At 44.7% G+C, this 17907-nt stretch overlaps 2 protein-coding genes across 4 annotated transcripts; one reads left to right on the top strand and one right to left on the bottom strand.

Moving 5' to 3' along the window:
* Nucleotides 1-2237: 2237 nt before the first annotated feature.
* On the bottom strand, nucleotides 2238-8629 carry LOC309710126 (uncharacterized protein). The gene is made up of 2 exons (XM_082539365.1): nucleotides 8340-8629; nucleotides 2238-5501 (listed from the first exon to the last, which is right to left on the bottom strand). The coding sequence occupies exon 2, from the start codon at nucleotides 5497-5499 to the stop codon at nucleotides 2278-2280; it is 3222 nt and encodes a 1073-aa protein (XP_082395491.1). The 5' UTR covers nucleotides 5500-5501; nucleotides 8340-8629; the 3' UTR covers nucleotides 2238-2277.
* Nucleotides 8630-8923: 294 nt separating this feature from the next.
* b3gnt9 (UDP-GlcNAc:betaGal beta-1,3-N-acetylglucosaminyltransferase 9) lies at nucleotides 8924-14320 on the top strand. Of its 3 annotated transcripts, none has more exons than XM_082539388.1 (7): nucleotides 8924-9170; nucleotides 9861-9984; nucleotides 10090-10209; nucleotides 10589-10927; nucleotides 12638-12879; nucleotides 12954-13209; nucleotides 13286-14320. In XM_082539388.1, exons 2-7 carry the CDS (start codon nucleotides 9877-9879, stop codon nucleotides 13604-13606), a joined length of 1386 nt encoding a protein of 461 aa, XP_082395514.1. In that variant the 5' UTR covers nucleotides 8924-9170; nucleotides 9861-9876; the 3' UTR covers nucleotides 13607-14320. The 3 variants fall into 3 exon arrangements, with proteins under 3 accessions (XP_082395514.1, XP_082395512.1, XP_082395513.1); XM_082539386.1 differs by having other exon boundaries at nucleotides 9729-9984; XM_082539387.1 differs by lacking the exon at nucleotides 8924-9170 and having other exon boundaries at nucleotides 9177-9984.
* Nucleotides 14321-17907: the final 3587 nt, after the last annotated feature.

Below are 17907 nucleotides of genomic sequence, written 5' to 3'. Positions count from 1 at the left end.
TTTCCATAAATTCTGGATTGTCACACATCCATAGAACATGTGCTCTGTTGTTTCCGAAGTTATTTTACAAATATAACAGTTGTCTAACACAAATTTAAATCTTTCTCTCATAAATTCATTGGAGGGGTAAATATTTTTTGTAGTTCTAAAATGGACTTCTTTAAATTTGGGGGGAATTGGAAATGTTAAATATTTGGTTCTGATCAACGAGATCTCAGATTTGTTATAATCTTTAAAGACGAGTGAATGTTTTGTCCTACCTGGATATAAGGTGTTAACCAAATACCTCCTCAAAAACTGATTATTGCATTTTCCATTAACCAATTCAAGACCATCTAGTTTAACTTTATGCAAATTTGGAGTCTGTATATTTGAAAAATTGTTCTTTATCGTATTTACAAGGACTGTTGGGATATTTTGTGAAACCTTTTTATAGAGCTCAAATGAGCAACTCATGTCATATTTCTCATTAAGCCTGTTTAATTCAAGTATATCTCCATTTTCATCCATTATATGTGTCACAGACCAAATTTGTTTTGTCATCCATTCTTCCACAAATATAGATTTCCCCCGATTCAATATCACCCTATTATTCCACAATGGAACATTGTGGGGACTAAAGTTATGTTTAAACATTAATTTCCAATTTAACAAAACTTGTTGATGAAATTTGGAAAGTTTTATGGGTAGTTTAGAAATTTCAAAATCACACACTAAAAGGAATTGGATCCCCCCAACTTTGTTGAAAATAAGAGATGGTATCAAGAACCAGATCTCATTATCATTTTTCAAGAAAGATCGTAGCCAATTAATCTTTAAAATGCCATTCATTATTTCAAAATCGATTGCTTTTAAACCCACCTCTTCATAATCTTTTATCAAGTCCCTGTTACTAACATAATGATGTTTATTTTTCCATATGAAATTAAAATTCACCTTATTGATGTCTTTTATAATTCTTGGTGGGATGGCTAGGGAACAAGCTGGACAGATTCATCTGGACAAAGATTCAACCTTGGTCAACATTATCCTGCCGAAAAACGTTAAATCTCTCTGTAGCCAATGGTTCAGAGTTTTTTTTGCATTTGTCAATTGTATTCTGAATATTCTTTTCTTCACTATCAGCCATGCATTTAGTTATCCAGATTCCAAGATATTTGATTTCATTTTTGACAGGTATATCATACAAAGAAGAGTGAGAACAATTGTGGATACTCATGAGTTCACATTTGTCCAGGTTCAGGCGTAGTCCAGAAGCATCAGAGAAGATCTTTATTGTATCTAAGGCCAATGGAATTTGTTCTTTATTTTTTAGAAAGACTGTTGTATCATCGGCAAGCTGACTTATTATTAATTTGTGATTATTTATGTCTAATCCTTTTATGTTTGAGTTTATGACAGTAATAGCAAGTAATTCAGTGGCTACAATGAATAAAAGAGGTGAGATGCTGCAGCCCTGCCTGATACCTCTCTCCACCCTGAACCTGGGACTTGTGCCTTCTGAAAGAGAAACACAACTATTAATATCAGTGTATAACATAGTGATCATATCCAGAAATGTGTCCCAATTTGAAGTGTACTCCAAATGCGCCGTCGATTTCCCCAAATATCAAGCGTGGTCCGGTGCATGCTTCGTGGTCCCATATATCCCACAATTCATAGCGCGGCGGTGGGTGTGGATAATTTTGCCGCAAAATACGACAGAAGGGAGCGGCCGAAGAGTTTTTTTTTTTTTATTATTCAAAACTTTATTGAAATTACAAAGCGAACAGTCAGTCATTCCAGTTCAGTTTGTACAGTAGACATACAAGGCAAATAAGAGTAACAATATACAGTACAATGAAATAAGAAGGATAAATAAATAAAGGATAGAAAAGAAAAAAGAAAAAAAAAGGGGGGGGGAATGTGACAGACTTCACAACAACTTTGTACTTGAAAGTTGTGACAGCTCATTCGTTAAACATTTCTGAATGAATTTCAATCAATGATAAACCTTTTTTATTGGAAGTTAATTTAAGAGAGTTTAAGTAATATTCAATTTCAATCAAAAACACATTAAATGATGGGGTTGAGTTTTGAAATTTACATTTATGTTTGTCAAAAGTACTGAATATGACGTCACTTATTTATGTGCGAATGTTTAATAATTAAAGTCAGTCATATATCCACAAACACAACAAGCTGAAAGTCAGTGATTATATATATATATATATATATATATATATATAAACACCCAGCACGCCCCTGCGGGCGGTTTATCCTTCAAGCTCGGGTCCTCTACCAGAGGCCTGGGAGCTTGAGGGTCCTGCGCAGTATCTTAGCTGTTCCCAGGACTGCGCTCTTCTGGACAGAGATCTCCGATGTTGTTCCCGGGATCTGCTGGAGCCACTCGCCTAGCTTGGGAGTCACCGTACCTAGTGCTCCGATTACCACGGGGACCACCGTTACCTTCACCCTCCACATCCTCTCCAGCTCTTCTCTGAGCCCTTGGTATTTCTCCAGCTTCTCGTGTTCCTTCTTCCTGATATTGCTGTCATTCAGAACCGCTACATCGATCACTACGGCCGTCTTCTTCTGTTTGTCTACCACCACTATGTCCGGTTGGTTAGCCACCACCATTTTGTCCGTCTGTATCTGGAAGTCCCACAGGATCTTAGCTCGGTCATTCTCCACCACCCTTGGGGGCATCTCCCATTTTGACCTCGGGACTTCCAGGTTATACTCGGCACAGATGTTCCTGTACACTATGCTGGCCACTTGGTTATGGCGTTCCATGTATGCCTTGCCTGCTAGCATCTTGCACCCTGCTGTTATGTGCTGGATTGTCTCTGGGGCATCTTTACACAGCCTGCACCTGGTGTGATGGACCCCAGCCTCTATGGATCTTGTGCTCAGAGCTTGTTCTTGTGCTGCCATGATTAGTGCCTCTGTGCTGTCTTTCAGTCCAGCTTTGTCCAGCCATTGGTAGGATTTCTGGATATCAGCCACCTCCTCTATCTGCCGGTGGTACATACCGTGCAGGGGCCTGTCCTTCCATGATGGTTCCTCGTCTCCCTCCTCTTTCTTGGGTTTCTGCTGCCTGAGGTATTCACTGAGCACTCGGTCAGTTGGGGCCATCTTCCCAATGTATTCTTGGATGTTCGTTGTCTCATCCTGGACTGTGGTGCTGACACTCACCAGTCCCCGGCCCCCTTCCTTCCGCTTAGCGTACAGCCTCAGGGTGCTGGACTTGGGGTGAAACCCTCCATGCATGGTAAGGAGCTTTCTTGTCTTTATGTCAGTGGCTTCTATCTCCTCCTTTGGCCAGCCTATTACCCCAGCAGGGTACCTGATCACGGGCAGGGCGTACGTGTTGATGGCCCGGATCTTGTTCTTACCATTCAGCTGACTCCTCAGGACTTGCCTGACCCTCTGCAGGTACTTGGTGGTTGCAGCTTTTCTAGCGGCCTCTTCATGGTTCCCATTCGCCTGCGGGATCCCCAGGTACTTGTAACTGTCCTCTATGTCTGCAATGTTGCCTTCTGGTAGTTCAATCCCCTCAGTTCTGACTACCTTCCCTCTCTTTGTTACCATCCGACTACACTTCTCCAGTCCGAACGACATTCCAATGTCATTGCTGTATAGCCTGGTAGTGTGGATCAGTGAATCGATGTCTCGTTCACTCTTGGCATACAGCTTGATGTCATCCATGTACAGGAGGTGGCTGACAACTGCTCCATTCCGTAGTCGGTATCCGTAGCCAGTCTTGTTAATGATCTCACTGAGGGGGTTCAGGCCTATGCAGAACAGCAGTGGGGACAGAGCATCTCCTTGGTAGATCCCGCACTTGATGGTGACTTGTGCTATGGGCTTGGAGTTGGGCTCTAGTGTTGTACGCCACATCCCCATTGAGTTCCTGATGAAGGCTCTTAGGGTCCCATTGATCTTGTACAATTCTAGGCATTCCAGTATCCAGCTGTGGGGCATTGAGTCATAGGCCTTCTTGTAATCAATCCAGGCAGTGCACAGGTTGGTCAGTCTGGTCTTGCAGTCTCGGCTGATTGTTCTGTCTACCAGTAGCTGGTGTTTTGCGCCTCTGGTATTCTTGCCAATTCCTTTCTGTGTCCCGCTCATGTATTGACCCATGTGCCTGTTCATCTTAGCCGATATGATGCCTGACAGGAGCTTCCATGTAGTACTGAGGCAGGTTATTGGTCGGTAGTTGGAGGGGACCAGTCCCTTCTTGGGGTCCTTGGGGATCAGGACCGTCCGGCCTTCAGTTAGCCATTCCGGGTGTCTCTCGTTAACTAGCAGCTGGTTCATTTGTGCTGCCAGATGCTCGTGGAGTGCAGTCAGCTTCAGCTTCAGCCAGTAGGCGTGAACCATGTCGGGCCCTGGTGCTGTCCAACTCTTCATACTGGAGACCCTTTCTTGGATATCTGCCACTGTGATGGTTACTGGACCCTGTTCAGGGAGGTCGCTGTGGTCTGCCCTCAGATCCACTAGCCACTGAGCATTGCCGTTATGGGTTGCATCCTTCTCCCATATGCTCTTCCAGTATTGCTCCGTCTCCAGCCTTGGTGGTGCTGTTCTCTTATTGTTCCCTTGCCACTGAGAGTACACCTTTGCTGGTTCTGTGGAGAACAGCTGGTTTATTCTCCTGCCTTCTATCTCTCTGGTGTACCTCCTCAAGCGGCTGGCCAAGGCTGTGAGTCTTTGCTTGGCAGTTTCCAAGGCCTCAGGTATGGACAGCTTGCTGTATTTCTTATGCACCTTCTTTGTCGCACCTTTCTGCAACTCCGTTAGTTGGCTAACCTCCCTCCTGGCTACTTTGATCTTGCCCTCTAGCCTCCTTCTCCATGGAGGGTACTGCCCCTTGTCGCTGTTCAACTTGTAGCCAAGCATCTCACTGATCACTGCTGCCGTATTGTAGATCAGCTTGTTAGTGTCGGTAATCGTGGTTGTAGGTATTGTCCGTAGTGCTGCATTAACATCATCTAGCAGCCCTTCTGAGGGTACTTCACGTAATCTTGGTAACCGGCTACGGGGGATCCAGGTTTCAAGCTTGGCCATGATCCTATTTTTCAGGTCAGTTCCTCTCGCACTCAACGATCCTTCTCCTATCGCACTTGGGGCTATGTACCCAATCTCGGGTGGGGGTGATGATATCGCCCCCCTGACCTGGCGTCCTGACTCCTCCTTGCCGTAGCATTTGTGTTGTACCTCGTCAATCTCTAGCTGTGAGAGCAGTCCCTTCTTTCGAATGTTGGAACACTGAGCTACTAGTTGTTTCGCTGTCATTGTGGATGTTGGGTATCGAAGAATCCATAGGTCCCTCATCCTATTCATGTAGCCCCTTCTGCCGGGGTTACTTGCGTAGTAGCATTCCAACAATGCCCTGTTTTCGTCCCTTGCCCACCGATGCCTTCTTGTTCCAGTAGCCCACTTTTCGTCAGGGTGCCCTGGTTCCTCAACACCTGACGCGGACCTTGTTGATCCGGGCGACATCCGAGCCGGCATGCCTGCGGTATATATATATATAGATATATATATATATATATATATATATAATATTGGCCATATTATATTTACATTACCACAGTGAGATGACTTTAGTCTCATGAACAACATTAGCTAATTGTTATTTACTAGCTAATCTTAAATGACTGTTCAGCACAGAAATGAAGCCCAACAATCATGTTTTACAGTCCCGTGGTCTCAGCCTCTGATATTCAACTAATCAAAGTGATGTCATGACAGAAATGAATGACCAACAAAACATTTTTTTTCTCCTTCATTTCTGTCACACAAAGCGTATGTAACGTGTCTCGCGGTTAGTATCATGGTTGCTAGGCAACCTGAACAGCACGACGAAGCGTATACCGTCCCATTTCACAAGCCTCTCACTTCCGCACTTCTCGTACTTATAGTACGCACCGTACGTAGTACGCGTAGTGCGCGTACTTCAAGCGTGCAGACCCTGGCTGTGTCCCAATTCAGGGGACACAGCCTGGATGTGTCCCACTCACATCCTGGGCCATCTGACCTCAGGAATTCGCATGATAAGGTGGGACCAGGTTTCACAATGAACACACCCGAAACCCTGGCTGATTGGGACCCACACCCAGTTTCACACCTTGGCTCAGGCGATTAGAGGATCATCAGGGGGTCCTTTGTCCCTCTGTGGGGGTTACTCCCACTAGGTTTATATCTGGGACTCTCCACCATTTGACCTTAGAACTGAAGAAGCTTCTCGGATGAGAGGTGAAACGTCTTCAAGCAACTTAAAGAAGTCCAGACGCTTTTCTTTGCAAGCTCCTTTGACTACGATGACCTGGATGACTGAGAACCTTCACAGACATACTGAATATTATGTCACTTATTTATGTGCGAATGTTTAATAACAAAGAACATTAAACATTCCTGTTGGCCACATGTCGGCAAAGTTATGTGACATTAGTGACGTTTGTACTAACTTGGTTTTAGAGCTGGGCGATATGAGATTTTTTCATATCACGATATGTTTTTTTCATTTCAGGCGATAACGATATCTATCACGATATCAGCCAAATAACTATATTTGTAAGATTTAAATGTGCCGTTGCTCACAAGTAAAATGTGAAATAATCAGCAGCTTGTTTTTATTTAAATATTTATTTCCCATAATAAGTTCAACAGGGTAGATGTACTTAAGGAACATGAGACTTTTTCAGATAAATAAAGGCAAATATTGCAAACTACACAAAAGGCAGCCGCTAAAGCGTTTAAGTTTCAAAATAGAACAAACGAAACAGACTAAATTGTCAATTCCACTTAGAAACAAAATATTAATTCTAAAAATAAATCTTAGTTTGTTTTACAGAAGAACAGACAAAACTGACTAACTTTTGTCAGTATCAAATAAACTGAGAACTAAAAGGAAATTCTCAATCTCTCCTTGTTGTATAGCTGAGCTTTTCAAACAGTTTTAACAGTTACTTTAGTCTGACAAAAGCCGAATGACGAATTAGCGCTTCCAGTCAGAGACTGAGGCTACGTCCACACGTACACGGGTATTTTTGAAAACGGAGATTTTCCGTTTTCGTTTTAAAAAATAATCCCGTCCACACATAAAGGGAGAAATGAAGGAAAACGCTGCTATGAACATGCCAAAGCAGCAGGTGGCGCTAGATTCCTAACCGTGCAGAAATGTTGGCCAATCAGAAGTCTAGAAGCCTCGGTAGGAAAAAGTAAACAAAGCTGGGGCATAGAAGCAGAACCGAGTCGTATGTGTGGAGGGACAGTAACTGTGTGTATATGTAAGCATTTAAACACTGCAGAGAGTAGAATTAACAGTATTGTAGAAATTCATTTCACCGAAACAATAACGTGGCGCACAGTGTGACGCATGCACCAGTTTATTGTATTTCCAGACTTGCTTTCGGCACAATTTACAGTGCACGCTACTCTGTTTTTTGTCAGACTTGAAATAACCGAAATACCTTCACACTACGGAACTTCTATGGCTCTTCCGTTCGACAATCTCTCCGGCGTTGGAACCATCATCTGTTTTCTCTTCGGTCACGCTCGGTTGATTTTTCTAGTCGGCACACTCATTTCCTCCATTACGCGCTGGCTCCATTACCCGCTGGCTGCTTCCCAAACAAACACACGTGCGGCTTGGCACTTGTGCTGTAAGTTACAAGTCACGCGACGTGACGCTGCGGCTGTGATTGGTTCGGCTCTGCGCTACTTAATTTGGATTGGCTGACCTTTTTTTTAAAAAAAAAAAATTATTTTAAGAGGACAAGAGCGGCGAGGTCTATCGCGATAGCTTAATTTCTCTATCGAGTAAAAGTTATATCGCGATACATATCGTTATCGTTCTATCGCCCAGCTCTACTTGGTTTTAAAGCCTTTAAAATATACGCCGTCCAATAGCTGAGCTTAATCTCACAGAGAATGATCAAAGCTCATGTAGAAACAAACAAACACATGAACAAAAGATTTTCTCCTTCATTTCTGTCAAACAAAGCTGTATGACACGTTTCCAGCTGTTAGTATCATGGTTGCTAGGCAACCTGGGCAGCGCGACGGAGGCTAGACCGCCCATTTCACAAGCCTCTCACTTCCGGCCTTAGCGGTCTTTGAGTACGCGGCGCTTGAGGATCGTTGAGGCTGCAGACCCTGAATTGGGATACAGCCGTAGTTACCCCACTCCCATCCTGGGCCAACAAAGCCACGGACTGTGTACAGAAAACATCATCACGGTTCTGCCAACAGTGGGTCACGTAGCTTTAAATGCAGTTGGGAGTCTGAATGCTGTACACGCACTGCAGGATGACTTTTACATTTCCTTCTATACCGTTTTATATCATCACCTTCTCTTGTATTTCCTCTGCTTCACGGTGTGGTGGCAAACCTGCATCAAAAGCTGGACACCATCAAACTTGATGCCACTGAACGTCTCCTTGAGTCTGCTCTGTAGTTGGAGCTCATCTCTAAAATCCCTGGTAGAAACAAACAAGACCAAAACCATGAACAACACTCCAAGTTTTACTGCATTTTTAAATGTTTTATGCAGTCCCTGGTTTGAATCAGTGGTTAACTCCTCCCTACTGCCGACCAGAGCCACTGCCCACGCTGTCCTGTATTATAGCGACATTTTTACAGTTTATTAGGCAAAACCCCCCAAAAAACTTGCATCACTAGCCTGATATCTTTGCATATGCCCTTTGCTTTTGCCCGGTTTATTGACATATTTCTATACATCTCCTCCCAAAGGCTGTTCGCGTTGATCGTCTACTTTAACTGCGTTTGAAAAGTATCCGTAGAGCGATACTCTACTTTTGAGCTCGTTCAGCCACGCCCACATCGAGTCAGTAACTCACACTTTAACCATTAGCGCTCCAAAAGTAAGACAGGCTAGCGTTTGCCACGGTACACAATGAACACGTGTTATTTCCTACAGCACCTTAACGCAGCATGAGGAGAGCCGTCCTGCGCCAGGTCAGAGAAACACCTTCAGGGTTTTCATCTCGTCTTTGAGCATCTTTCGTACTCATGAAAACAGCACACGGACAGAAGTGCGCTATTTTACTTCCCCTCGCGGTTTTCTACGAACTCTGGAAGTCGGTTTACTTTGTTAGAACAGAAGGAGCCCACGCTGGAGCCCAGATGTTTTTAGTTTGACCCTCTGTCTGCCTCCGCGGGTAAGTCTGAATGAATTGCTTTAACAAGAAAACACTCGATATATTTAAATATGAAAGAAATAAGCAGATGCGTGTTTCTATATTTGTAATATAGCTGATAATCTTCTGTGTTCTTGTTCTAATTTATGCCGTTATGTCTGCTTCAGGGACACAGCGTTCTTAGAAAATAGTTCTCGGTACCTTCGTGTTCCCTTACACAAGACCCAGACACTCCCACTCCTGAACCCAGTGAAGAATTTGGTGTGAAAGGGAAAAACAGTCGCATCAGCTCATAAAAAGCACGAGTGATATTGTTGCGTGGATGTTTATCGGTGATACAGTAAAAAGTGGGTGAAACAGAGGATTGGCCGTGGCATCTAGACTGCAGCTTATTTGTTTGCCCCGGGAAATCTGCTGAACTGATTCCTTCCACAGTGGAAGAAGCGATTGCATCAGATGACCGCGGGTCAGAGCTGAAATAAATATCTGGGACAGTTTAACCCAAAGGGAAGAATAACGGGGCGGTCGTTAAATGATTCTTTGTTTTTTCTTTGATGCTGTCTGTTGCTTTTGCTCCAGGATGTTCTCACGTCACAAGTTTAACAGACTAGTCAGCAAAACCAAATCGAGTCTTCCAGCTCCAAGTACCAGTCAGTCTGCCAGGCTGCTGCAGGACTGACCAATGCATCCCTGCTTGATACTTCACTACAGTCAGCGTCTTCAAACGATGCTGAGAAGGATGTTGGTGACGAGGAGGCTCCTCCATGTGAAGGGAGACGTGATGTGCACAGTTCTGCTGCTGGTGCTGTTCTGTTTCCTGCTGTATGCCCGACACGTAAGGATGGAAGTTGCTCTTTTTGCTGTTCACGTTGTTTCACTGTTGCTTTTTGGATTAAAAGAAAAATCCAACTCAGTTTTCAAACAACACTTGTGTTTCCAGGTTGTGCTCTCCACTGGATGGGATAGACCTGTGTGGAAGCTGCACATCCACGGCTCCACCAGCCCCAGTCGGACCCTGCTGGGAGCCACTGGAGCTAAAGTGGGCCAGGACTTTCAAGGGGTATGACCCGATATAGGTTACACTTGCTGATATGAAGGTGTTGGTATTATAGCAGCGAGCCTAATGGCTTTATTAAAACAGATATTGTTTAAGGGTCTATATTGCCAGCGATATATACAAAAAATCTGTTTTTTGAGATATTCAATAGAAACTGAGATTTAAATAAAAGTGGAGGAGTGGATCAGATTGTGACACAAAGTCATGAAGTTGTTGCACCATGATATTCATTTCTTAGCTCAGTCCTTATTTACAACATTAGTATGAAATACAGAGTCACAAACAAACATTATGCAGGACACTGTGTGAGTATTATATGGCTGTTAAGATTACGTGCCGCTAATGAATGATATTGTCTTCTTTACACATTTTCCCCTAATAGGCGTTCCCGTCCAGGGCTTCAGGGGTCCAGCCACCTCCATGTAAATCCCAGTCCAGGTCGAAACCTCCCCAACACAAATCCAAGTCTAAGGGCAAATCCAAGCCACGAAGGAAGAACGCTGTGCCGACCAAGACTGCGGCCAATCCCCTACCCACGATGCCACAGTTTGACTTTGAGGCTTATCTGAGAGAAAAGGACAACAGAAACTTCAAGCTGCTCATAGACCAGCCAGAAAAATGTCATATCAGAGGAGCAGAGGAACAAGGAGGAGGGTCTAACAATGCCCCTTATATGCTCATTGCAGTGAAATCCATAGCAGCAGATTTTGATAAACGTCAGGTAAAATATTCTGCAAGGACATACACTCAACAAAAATATAAACGCAACACCTTTGTTACTGCTCCCATTCCCCATGGGATGGACGTAGAGACCTAAAATTCATTCCAGATACACAATATAACCATCCCTCCCAAACAGTGGTCACAAATCAGTCCAAATGTGTGGTAGTGGGCACATCTGCTATATTGAGATAATCCATCCCACCTCACAGGTGTGCCACATCAGGATGCTGATCTGACATCATGAGTAGTGCACAGGTGTACCTCAGACTGCCCACAACAAAAGGCCACCCTGGAATGTGCAGTTTTGTCTCACAGCAAAATGCCACAGATGCCACAAGCAATGAGGGAGCGTGCAATTGGCATGCTGACAGCAGGAATGTCAACCAGATCTGTCGTCCGTGCATTGAATGTTCATTTCTCAACCATAAGCCGTCTCCACAGGCGTTTCAGAGAATATGGCAACACATCCAACCGGCCTCACAACCGCAGACCTCGTGTAACCACACCAGCCCAGGACCTCCACATCCAGCAGGTTCACCTCCAAGATCGTCTGAGACCAGCCACCCAGACAGCTGCTGGAACAATTGGTTTGCACAACCAAACAATTTCTGCACAAACTGTCAGAAACCGTCTCAGGGACGCTCAACTGCATGCCCGTCGTCCTCATCGGGGTCTTGACCTGACTCCAGCTCGTCGCCGTAACAGACTTGTGTGGGCAAATGCTCACATTCGATGGCGTCTGGCACGTTGGAGAGGTGTGCGCTTCACGGATGAATCATGGTTCACATTGTTCAGGGCAGATGGCAGCTGAGAATGTCCCAGTTCTTGCATGGCCAGCATACTCACCGGACATGTCACCCATTGAGCATGTTCGGGATGTGCTTGACCGGCGTATACGACAGCGTGTACCAGTTCCCACGAATATCCAACAACCTCGCACAGCCATTGAAGTGGAGTGGACCAACATTCCACAGGCCACAATTGACAATCTGATAGACTCCATGCGACGATGTGTTGCACTGCATGAGGCAAATGGTGGTCACACCAGATACTGACCGGTTCTGGGTCCCCAGACCCCCAATAGGGCAAAAAACTGCACATTCCAGGGTGGCCTTTTGTTGTGGGCAGTCTGAGGTACACCTGTGCACTACTCATGATGTCAGATCAGCATCCTGATGTGGCACACCTCTGAGGTGGGATGGATTATCTCAATATAGCAGATGTGCCCACTACCACACATTTGGACTGATTTGTGACCACTGTTTGGGAGGGATGGTTATATTGTGTATCTGGAATGAATTTTAGGTCTCTACGTCCATCCCATGGGGAATGGGAGCAGTAACAAAGGTGTTGCGTTTATATTTTTGTTGAGTGTATGTCTCAGTATTTTCTGCGTCTTACTAAACTTGAGGCTCTAATAACCAATTTAGTTCCTTTTCCATGCCACGGCATCACTACTTACGTAATCTGGTTTTCCAGCACCGGTCGATACGGATCAAGCGCATCTTTAAGGCAGGAGTGGATTAAGGAACAAAACTGAGCAAAGAAAGTGACTGAATGTGGGACGTAACTCAATTTATCGACATAAACATGATTCCTAATGAAGAGTATTACCGCTCCTAGTCTATAAAGTGTCTGGGCAGCGTGTTAGGAAAACCTTTACTCTCTTAGTCGAGTTAAACAACCTTTGTGCTTCATTTTTTCTTAGGTAGTACGCCGGACGTGGGGTAAGGAAGGACATTTTGAAAATGACGTGTCCATCCGCACAGTTTTCCTCTTGGGTGTTCCCAAGAATCGAACCGCTCTGCCTCTGTGGGATCAGCTCCTGTCCTACGAGAGTCAAACCTATAAGGACGTCCTGCTGTGGGATTTCGAAGACACCTTTTTCAACCTGACGCTAAAAGAAACACACTTTCTGAACTGGATCAACAGCAGCTGTCCTCGTGTCAAGTCAGTGTCGATTAATCGAGCCGACTTAAGTTTGTTTTCCGGTGCTCAGCTTACGTTTATCTCGTCTTATCCAGGTTCATCTTCAAAGGTGATGCTGATGTGTATGTTAATGTGGAAAACATACTGGAAATGCTACGAGGCCAACAGCCAAACGAGGATCTGTTTATCGGTGATATTATTATCCGTGCTAAACCCATTCGCCGGCGCACTTCCAAATACTATGTGCCAGAGTTTTTGTACGGAGGGGGTCTGTACCCCGATTATGCTGGCGGAGGAGGGTTCGTTATGTCGGGACACACAGCTCAGAGACTGAGCTCCGCCTGTCGACAGGTACTTCAAATTAGAAAGTGAGCATTTTCACACATCTATCAAAAATGCTATGATTTCGAATGACTTTTTTTTCCAGGTGGAATTGTTCCCCATCGACGATGTCTTTCTGGGAATGTGCCTCCAGCTGATCGGCATCAAACCATCGCGACATCAGGGCTTTCGGACCTTTGGAATTCCCCGACCGTCAGCAGCTCCTCACCTTCAGACGTTCGACCCTTGTTTTTACAGAGAACTCATGGTTGTTCACAGCCTCAGCGTCCCCCAAATCTGGCTCATGTGGAACCTCCTGCACGACCCCAAACTGAGCTGCCACAACAGGACCAGCCGGACGCCCAGGCCTTTTAAATGGAGGGGGGGGGCTGGGCTCGATGGTGGGGGAGGAGACGGACTACGATGAGAAACGGGTGTTCGTCTCACATTAGTGACCCTACAAAATGGTCATAGCACGAGACTGGAAAGGCTCGTGAGGCGTTCAAAAGCGCAGCTGAGTCATATGAGACTTTATACAAGCTGGCTGGCAGTCGTGGGGGAAATGAACTGACGAAGGCCAAATGTGTTCCAGATTATTGAGAAGAAAGCCCCGAGGGGATTTTAGTTTGACATCAGAGCCCCATTTGTCTTTTCACACTGTGGCTGTGAACAGTTGGGACTTTTAAACCTTAATGTATTTACATTGTTTACGTCCATACAGTTCCACGAGAACAACCAAAGAAAGTGCGGTTAGCTGGTTTAACCCCATTTGCTCGAAGCTGTCACGTTGTTAACATTCAGACTGTGGACAAGACTGGAAATGACTTTGTGTAGTGGGAAGGGAGCAGGGATTTTTAGAGATGCCCCTCTCTTCTTTGTAACGCTGCCCAGAGGCGCCAATGGAAGGTCGCATTATCTGTTCCCCGGAGGAGCAGCAAATCAAGTCTAAATAGAAACCACCTGCATGATGCAAACCAAATGGGACCAAGGCTCACTGAAACATGCACACTAACTAAACCTCTGCCGCAGTTTGGACGTATCCCGTTTCCTGAATCTCAGAGTAATCTGCCAAAGTTCACACATGTATACAGATCACATTTATGTCCGTTAAAACAAAATAAACAATTTCGTGTTCTCTGGACTTTAGTAGAATTTGCCTGTTTTTGCCATGTTGTGTAAGATTAGTCTAGAATATTATGGCTGATATGGTCCTCATAAAGACAGACAAAGCAAACATGGACGGGACAGCACTGAGGTTCAGTATTTAGTGTGGCAGACTTCAGCAAAGTGGGTTTTGTTTTGGAGGCATATTGTAACCCTGTCATTACTTGTTTGACATTTCAATGGGTCGAGATAAGACAAACAAAACCAAATGTTCAACCAGCTTCATCAGATACTTACAGCGATTGATAAACACACAACACAGATAATTACAGAACAATATGTAAATATAACATCGGCTGATCTGTCCCTCTCTCTGATAGGTCAACCTGAATGCATGGATAGGCAAGGCAGGTTTATTTCTATAGCACAATTCAACAACAAGGTGATTCAAAGTGCTTTACAGAGACATTAAAAAACAAAAACAAATAAAAAGCATGATTTAAAATTGATTAAAAAAAAAGCAAAGCAAAAAACAGTCGATAAAATCCATCCTTCTTCATCCGCTTTATCCGAGGCCGGGTCGCGGGGGCAGCAGCCTAAGCAAAGAGGCCCAGACCTCCCTCTCCCCAGCCACCTCCTCCAGCTTATCGGGGGGAACACCAAGGCGTTTCCAGGCCAGCCGAGAGATATAATCTCTCCAGCGTGTCCTGGGTCTGCCCCGGGGCCTCCTCCCGGTGGGACATGCCTGGAACACCTCACCCAGGAGGCGCCCAGGGGGCATCCTTGTCAGATGCCCGAACCACCTCAGCTGGCTCCTTTCGATGTGGAGCAGCAGCGGCTCTACTCTGAGCCCCTCCCGGATGGCCGAACTTCTCACCCTATCTCTAAGGGAGAGGCCAGCCACCCTTCGGAGGAAGCTCATTTCTGCCGCTTGTATCCGCGATCTCGTTCTTTCGGTCACTACCCACAGCTCGTGGCCATAGGTGAGGGTAGGGACGTAGATCGACCGGTAAATTGAGAGCTTCGCTTTTACACTCAGCTCCCTCTTCACCACGACGGACCGGTGCAGCATCCACATTACTGCAGCTGCAGCCCCAATCCGTCTGTCGATCTCCGGCTCCCTTCTCCCATCACTCGAGAACAAGACCCCGAGATACTTGAACTCCTCCACTTGGGGCAGGAACTCATCCCCGACCCGGAGTGGGCACTCTACCCTTTTCCGGCTGAGAACCATGGCCTCAGATTTGGAGGTGCTGATCCTCATTCCCGCTGCTTCACACTCGGCTGCGAACTGTTCCAGTGCGAGCTGGAGGCCCTCACCCGATGAAGCCAACAGAACCACATCATCTGCAAAAATCAGAGATGAGATTCTGAGGCCACCAAAGCGAAAGCCCTCCGCCACTTGGCTGCGCCTAGAAATCCTGTCCATAAAAATTATGAACAGAACCGGAGACAAAGGGCAGCCCTGGCGGAGCCCATCACCCACCGGGAACGAGTCCGGTCGAGTCGATAAAATCAGTAGTTAAATGTAAGTTTTGAAATTTAAGCTTAAAGTGTGGATTTGGTGCTTTATTCAAATGCAGCTGAGAACAGGTGAGTCTTCAACCTGGATTTAAATAAACTGAGTGTTTCAGCTGATCTGAGGCTTTCTGGGAGTTTGTTCCAGATATAAGGAGCATAAAAGCTGAATGCAGCTTCTCCGTGTCTGGTTCTGACTCTGGGAACTGATAAAAGACCGGATCCAGATGACCTGAGGGATCTGGAAGGTTCATACTGGGTCAGGAGGTCATTGATGTATTTTGGTCCTAAACCATTCAGAGCTTTATAGGCCAGCATCAGAACTTTAAAGTCTATCCTCTGACGGACAGGCAGCCAGTGTAAGGACCTCAGAGCTGGACTGATGTGGTCCACTTTTTTGGTCTTAGTGAGGACTCGAGCAGCAGAGTTCTGAATGAGCTGTAGTTGTCTGACTGATTTTTTTAGGTAGACCTGTAAAGATGCTGTTACAGTAATCAAGCCTACTAAAGATGAATGCATGGACTAGTTTTTCCAGGTCCTGTTGAGACATCAGATCTTTGATCCTTGAAATATTCTTGAGGTGATAGTAAGCTGACTTTGTTATTGTCTTAATGTGTTTTTCTAAGTTTAGGTCTGCATCCATCACTACACCCAAATTTCTCGCCTGGTTTGTGGTTTTTAGGTGTATAGATTGAAGTTCTCTGGTGACCTGTAATCGTTTTTCTTTGGCGCCAAGGACTATTACCTCAGTTTTGTTTTTGTTTAGCTGGAGAAAATTGTGGCACAACCAGTCATTGATTTCCTCAATGCATTTACCAAGAGCCTGTACAGGGCCTCGGTCTCCTGGTGACATTGTGATATATATTTGTGTGTCATCTGCATAGCTGTGGTAGTTTATTTTGTTCTTTATAATCTGTGCCAGTGGGAGCATGTAGATGTTAAACAGAAGGGGTCCCAAGATGGAACCTTGGGGAACTCCACATGTGATGCTTGTCTGCTCAGATGTGAAGTTACCTATTGATACAAAGTATTTCCTGTTTTCTAAGTATGTTTTGAACCAGTTTAGTACAGTTCCTGAAAGACCTGCCCAGTTCTCCAGTCGTTTGAGTAATATGTTGTGGTCAACTGTATCAAATGCTGCACTGAGATCCAGCAAAACTAAGACTGACATTGTTCCACTGTCTGTATTCAGACATATGTCATTAAACACTTTGGTCAGAGCGGTTTCAGTGCTGTGGTTCTGTCTGAAACCTGACTGGAAGGCATCATAGCAGTTATTCTGTTTTAAGAAGTAACTGAGCTGTTGAGAAACTGCTTTTTCAATGATCTTACTTAAAAATGGGAGATTTGAGATCGGCCTGTAGTTGTTCATTTGTGTCTTGTCAAGATTGTCCTTTTTCAGTATAGGTTTGATTACAGCAGTTTTTAGTGGTTCTGGAAACACACCTGATAATAAAGAAATGGATAAAGGATAGACAGCTCACCTGAAAGGGGTTTGTAGGGGAGATCCAATACGGGTGAAAATGCATGAATACAGGCTGAGTTCAAGTTCCAAACCTGGTGTGCGAATCATCGTGCCATCACAGCGATAAATCCCGCTCTCTTGGAAATGCCGAGACTCCTAGAATTATTTTCATTATTTTCAACCTTCTTCAAAGGTTTTATTTCAGTCATCAGCAGCACTTCATAATGGTACATTATTAAGCATTAGTATGGTGTTAGTGAGTGTTTAATTCATCATCTCATGACTAGTACGTCTTTTATAAACACAGATATGTTTATCCATCTGTCACAGCATGTACAGATATCACTGCTACCACATCACTACTAGTAACAATCAAACATAGTTATAAAAATATATCTGTATTTATAAATGGCATACCGAGGATGAGTGATGAATTTAGCATTTTCTAATATCTCTATCCATCTATACAGATGGATAAAAGAAGACAGGAATTTAAATTAGGACTTCCACTGGCCAACTGGTTTTCTGTGGGACACACAAACTTTTGAATGATGTGTCATGTGCAATGAAGAGGACAAAATTCTTATTCGTAATCCATCTTTGAGTTTAAACTTGGGGAGAAAAAAAAAGTAAAAAACCTC

This window comes from Aulonocara stuartgranti (genome assembly GCF_965226115.1).
Source record: "Aulonocara stuartgranti genome assembly, chromosome: 7".
NCBI lineage: Eukaryota > Metazoa > Chordata > Actinopteri > Cichliformes > Cichlidae > Aulonocara > Aulonocara stuartgranti.
Note: the sequence above shows the minus strand (reverse complement) of the source record. Positions and strands in the feature narration are given on the sequence as shown.